This window comes from Parambassis ranga, chromosome 22 (assembly GCF_900634625.1).
Source record: "Parambassis ranga chromosome 22, fParRan2.1, whole genome shotgun sequence".
NCBI lineage: Eukaryota > Metazoa > Chordata > Actinopteri > Ambassidae > Parambassis > Parambassis ranga.
In genome coordinates this window covers 14,411,414-14,417,633 of record NC_041042.1, presented here as the reverse complement: position 1 = coordinate 14,417,633, position 6,220 = coordinate 14,411,414, and the positions used below count along the sequence as shown (strand labels likewise).

Here is a 6,220-nt window from a genome sequence, read left to right as displayed (position 1 = left end):
CTGGAAGCTGGTTTGAGACACCCAAACACCGACACACACATCAGATCTGTTTAGCAGTAAATGCACAGAACAGAGTACAGAAACATATTTCATGTTCTGTACAGAACACACAGAGGCCAACTGCTACCATAAAAGCCAAACCAAAAAGTCGATCTCACCACTATATTGAGCCATGGAGATAACCAGTGTTTTGTTATTAGTTAAGTTTTAGAATTTCTAGTGGGTCTTCAGCATACTGTAAAATATAGTTTAATTATACACACACATACACACACACACACACACACACACCATATACTCACAGGGCATACTTACCAGATGAGATGAAAAGACACGGCTGCCCCCAACAAGTGCACTGCTGGTGTTCTGTCCACTGGTAAGATCTCTCTTTACCTTCCTGGATTTATTCATCTCTATCTTGCTCTCTCTCTCTCTCTCTCTCTCTTGTCTCCACCTAAACACACACACATTTACACACACATTATGATTCACGGGTGATAAACATGCTGGTATCTGCAGGAAAACACAGCACAAAGGGCAAAGAGATAACCATATTTGAAACATGAGGATCAGTAAAAATGTACATATATTGCAGCTTACTTATATTGAAGTTGGCCATGTGCTTAACTCAATAGAAATTCCAAAAATCTAACAATGACAACCTTATACAATGAATATGTCAAAACAGAGACGTAAAACCCATTTTAAAATCTAACCACTGCTTCTAAAACTATACAAACTAAGCTGCGTTGAAGAACAGTATACAGATACAACATGTGCAGTGCAGAATACTGTATATTTACAAACTGCAGACTATTTTTTACATTTTCCTTTGAGCCCACTTTATAATCCTTGTACCAGGCAAACACCTGACAGATACACTTGGGGACAAATGCTCTCCTAATTGTGCCAGTAGGTGACGCTGCAGCACTGGCCTCATGGCAGACCCCCACACTTCCCTCTCTCCCTCCATCAGCACCACTCACCTGGCTAAGACACTGTGCGCACTGGGACTCAGGATCCACAGTCTGAGAATCCACCAGAGGAACACCAGTGCGGTACCAACGTGGAGTCCAGTGTCCGTCCTAACATACATCTGTTCCAAGTATTTTTCTGATTATGTTGACAATGCGTCGTTCCTTTGTGGTTTTTGTGAGTTTTATAAAAATGTCTCCCTTCAGTCAAACAGTATTTGTTTTTACTATCGTTGTTTTTTATCCATTTGTCTTTGGTTGAGTTGGAGCATCGATGTCCTTCTCCGGACAGATGTTGACTGCTGCTGCCGCCTCATTAGGACCTTTGGTCTGACTCACCATCACATGCAGCCGGATGGAACACGTCAACTGATCCAACTGTTTTGGTTTCATCTGATGCGCAAACGGGACTTGCAGCTGGTGATGGAAACTCTTTGGGTGTCCTTGGCGCACGCAGGAGCAGGACACACAAGCTTTAAGATTTTTAAAAACATCTTTGCTTTTCTGCTTTTGACTGCGATATAGATCTGCATGTTTATCTGCAGGGAATGCATATCTTTGTTTTGTAACTAGAACACCCACTTCTCTGATGAACAGGTACTTTCGGAACACTACAGAGTGCTTGTTGCAGATGAAGTGGATAATTTGGATTATCCAAAGAGGACTTCCTATCACACAGGCGCTCATTGTCAGCAACGACTTGTGACTTCTTTCACCTTCAAAATAAACGACTGCCTGCAACGCGCGAAACGGCAATGGTTTTACGCACGATTGCCATTCGTTGCTACGCTTTGCCATCAACTTCAGAGGTCAATCGGTGATGAAAGAAGGAAAGAGCAGCGCCGCGGGGCTGAAGGAGTCCCACACACGGGGTGATCTCAGCAGTCAAGGGGGAGCACAGCCCTACGAATAATCGCGCGCTGACAGCATGCCATCTTGGCCCAATCATTCGGAGTGCTTCTCCCATAACTGCAGCTGGGAGGAGACCCACAACACCACACATAACGCAGGATCCTATCTGCCTCCTCTCAATTACTATTCAATCCCTCTCCTCACGATCATCACAATTGCCTGTGCATTGCTCTTTCTGGTCGGGGTGTCCGGGAACGTCATGACCATTTTGGTGGTGAGTAAGTACCGAGACATGCGCACCACCACCAACTTGTACCTGTGCAGCATGGCCGTATCTGACCTCCTCATCTTTCTCTGTATGCCACTGGACCTCTACCGAATGTGGAGGTACAGGCCCTGGCGCCTTGGGGACGTCCTTTGTAAGCTTTTTCAGTTTGTATCAGAGTCATGCACGTACTCCACCATCCTGAGCATCACTGCGCTGTCAGTGGAGCGCTACATGGCAATCTGTTTCCCGCTGCGCGCCAAGGCTCTAGTGACCAAAAGGCGCATTCGCGCCTTGATTCTTTTCCTCTGGACAGTGTCCCTTTTGAGCGCAGGCCCCGTGTTTGTCATGGTGGGCGTGGAGCGGGACAATATTGGACCTAATTTCAGTCTGTGGATGAATGAGTCTGGCCTGAACTTCGAGATTGGGGACACCAGGGAGTGCAAGATGACGCAGTACGCCGTAGAGTCTGGCCTGATGGGAGCAATGGTGTGGCTGAGTTCTGTGTTTTTCTTTATGCCAGTGTTCTGTCTGACAGTTCTCTACAGCCTCATAGGCCGTCGGCTGTGGCAGAGGCACAGGGAAACAAACATGACCTCCCGTGTCGTTCACAGAGACAAAAGCAACAGACAGACCATCAAGATGCTAGGTAGGTTTGGAGTGCGCAAATTACGCACAATGCACCACTTATTCAATTGTTTATTTGGTCATTGTATGGAGTGTTGAATGTATATTAATCTCTGTCCATTTTTCTTTTTCAGTTGTGGTTGTCCTGGCCTTTGTCCTGTGCTGGCTGCCATTCCACGTGGGACGCTACCTGCAGTTTCGCTCTCTGGATGCTCCGTCTCCACTGCTGTCAGTGTTATCCGAGTACTGTAGCCTGGTGTCTGTGGTTCTCTTCTACCTGAGTGCTGCCATCAACCCTATCCTCTACAACACCATGTCCTGGAAGTATCGGAGTGCAGCGGCGCGTCTCTTCGGCCTGACCGACGGCCAGCCTCCACGGGGACGCACAGCCAGCACCGTGAAGGCAGACGCCTTGAACGGCTGGAATGAGTCCACAGTCAGCTTTTAAAACCAGGACTGCTCAAAATGCATGGACATAATTTAAAAATGTGTCAGTCATATTTTTGAGAATACTCACCCAAAAGCCATTATTTCTGTCAGGGCGAGGACAAAAAAGCTGTTGAGTGGAACCAAAAGGGATGAGAAAAGAAGAGTGCATATAAAAGTGCGCTTAAATATAAAACTTTGCAAGCATGCCTGCACACATGCACATAAAAATCATAGACATATACAGTACTAATGCCTTATATTGTATTCATATTCTGGATGACAAGGAAAGCACTGTAGAATTTGTGGCACTGCTCTGTACTCCTTCAGAGAGGGAGGGGCAGATGCAGTGCGAGTGTGTGTGTGTGTGTGTGTGTGTGTGTGTGTGTGTGAGAGAGAGAGAGATGTGTGTATTGTGTGGCAGATGTCATGGATGTGATTCCTGTAATTAGATGTGCAGTTTTATGTTTTTCATTTCAACATGCTCAGTGCCCTGTATCTTGGAAATCCAAGCCCATGTGGTGTTAATGCTGCCAACAGGGATCAATGGAGACAGTGCCTGAAATGAGAAAAAAAAAGATTTTCTAAATCTGTGTGCTGCCTTTTGTGATTGTTGTTAAGTGATGTGCGCAGTTGAATCTGCAGGCCTCTTTCAGAGGCATCAGTACATTTTGTTTTATTTTGATTCAAACAGCTGACTCACATGTAAACCACCACAGCTTTTCTGAGTCTTGTAGCCTGTGCACCATTAAAGTATTGACTATTCTCTCACTATGTTTATGTTTCAGCCTTCACAAACATTTATGTCAGTTATCTTGATCCAACATTGGAGCAGTGTGTCAATTACAACCACAAAAAATAGGTAGCAGGTTTATTTGCTACATATGCTTTTAGAGAAAACATCCAGCCTAGAGCATTAGCTGCCATATGGCTTCACAATTATCCCTGGCACAAAATGTTCCCAAAGCTGATCAGGCAGAGTGGTCTCCTTAATTAAAACACGCACAATGTAAATTGTATAATGTATTTCTTATTTGTCTTGTTTATGAATTTGCTATAGCATGGCAATTGAGAAATATTCATGGGCGTTTAAAGCCCTTGGACTGAATCAGAAACATTCTGAAGGTTTCCAAAACCTGGGAATAAAATGTCACAGCTTTGAAAATAGCATGCTTAAAAGAACAAAAACATATGAATATATATCAGTTTTGTAAAGTGTGTGATCATCTGCCTTTTAGGGTCACAGATGATGTTGTTATTCTTGCTTTAATTTGTAAATAGATGCTTTGTAATGCTACATACTCAGCAGTCCCAATCACCACAGCAGCCTCCACTGATCTGGACTGGATATAAAACATGGCCCTACTGGCTCTGAAGAATGTATCTGACTGTACATACTGATCACATGACCTTCTACAGAATGTAAAATGAACTCTATTTTCTTTGTAATGTCTGTGAATATCTCCTGTTGAAAAGTGTGTCTGTCTCTGATATTGTCTTGTCCAAGTAAAGACAGAAAAAAAGGTTTTATTTGGCATTCATTGTGTAAGCCGACCCGACAGTCATGTGATTGTTTACCCATAACAGGTATGAGATGCAAATTGCAATCAGGTTTGTGAATCTAACAAGCCACTTAACACTACTCTTCCTCCCACACCAAACATCATTGAAGTAAACACTGCTTAGAGTGGACTGAGACACCTTCCGCCTTAACAGTGCATGCAATCTTATCCCCAATGTGACCCTGCTATACAGTGTTATATAATGTAAGTCTAAGGTAAAAACCAGTCACTGGTTTGTAATCTTAACACAGGGACACAGCAGTGTGTACTCTGTCATCTCAGCTGGAAATTTGGTAGTCACCAGGCACAGCACCAGTCCATTACTTCAGATAGCCTCAAAGACAGCAAGCACTGCTGATAGCAGGCACGGCCTTAAAGGACCCATTTGAAGTGACCCTAGGTGGATGATCAAAACACATCCGGAGCCTGCAAAAAAAAAACCACTGAGTACGAGGTGTTTGGCAGCTTGACTGGGAAAGGGTTATAAAATCAAAAAGATAATGGAGACAGTGAGTTAATACAATTAAAGTTGGGATGGTAGAAGAAGTGGGTGGATGATAGGTGCTGGAAAGCAGCGCTGCAAAAGAAAAAAATGATAATTTAGGAGCAGAGGTCCACGTGAAAAATTTGCTATGGAAAGGGTGAACAACAAGAGGTGTAGCCAGTGAGTCAGGCATCGTGAGAGTTTATTTAAATGTAGGCTGTTAAGTACAAACTTATTTAAAAAAATATTGAGAGTTAACATCCAGCTGCATGTACCATATGTCAGTGTGCCAGCTGGATGAGTGGTTGTGCAGGAAAATGGCAGACACACTCGCATAGATTCCTAGCTCATGCCTCAGTCCCTGCAGTTTACCTCTAGTGAGGTAAAAGGCTTGGGGCTGATGATTATAACTTGGGTTAGCAGATGGGATCCCGGAGCAGAGGCTGAGGACTTGGGTTGGTAATAATAAAAAATTGCATCAACAAAAGACAGTCTCATCCTCATACCAGACACACCATGTCCCAAAAACTGGAATTTATAAGATATGCACCACAAAGGGTCAACAGTAATATACCCCTGTGGTCCTTGGATTGCCTCAGGTGGAACTGAGCGTGCAATGCGGCAGTCTCTCTCTCTCTCTGAGGCTGCCCTCAGGGACGGCAGCAGATAATAACATCTGTGATTTACTCCTTTCACAGTTATCTGGCTAAACACTATTGAGGCCACTAGAGAGTAAATCTGGAGCTGACACAAATTTACACTCACTCTATGCCCTTGAGCATACTGGCATTTAAAACAAATTAAAGTTAGATTCATAATAAATATTGATTAATGCTCGTCTGTTTCTATGGTGAGGGAATCATAACTCTCATTAAACCTTGAAGATTGAAATCAATACTGCTACGCAACAGTAATTAAGAAGATCTATCTGTACAGTTACAATAATGTAATCCAGACAAAATCAGTGTGTGATGATGTATAACGGCACAGACACACACACACACACAAAAACATCCTGTGGCAATCAAAG

The 6,220-nt window shown here is 43.6% G+C and overlaps 1 protein-coding gene across 1 annotated transcript; it reads left to right on the top strand.

The window, feature by feature from the left end:
• The first annotated feature begins 1,727 nt into the window (after positions 1–1,727).
• ghsra (growth hormone secretagogue receptor a) lies at positions 1,728–3,282 on the top strand. The gene is made up of 2 exons (XM_028395616.1): positions 1,728–2,740; positions 2,853–3,282. The coding sequence occupies exons 1-2, from the start codon at positions 1,903–1,905 to the stop codon at positions 3,164–3,166; spliced, it is 1,152 nt and encodes a 383-aa protein (XP_028251417.1). The 5' UTR covers positions 1,728–1,902; the 3' UTR covers positions 3,167–3,282.
• The last annotated feature ends 2,938 nt before the right edge of the window (positions 3,283–6,220 follow it).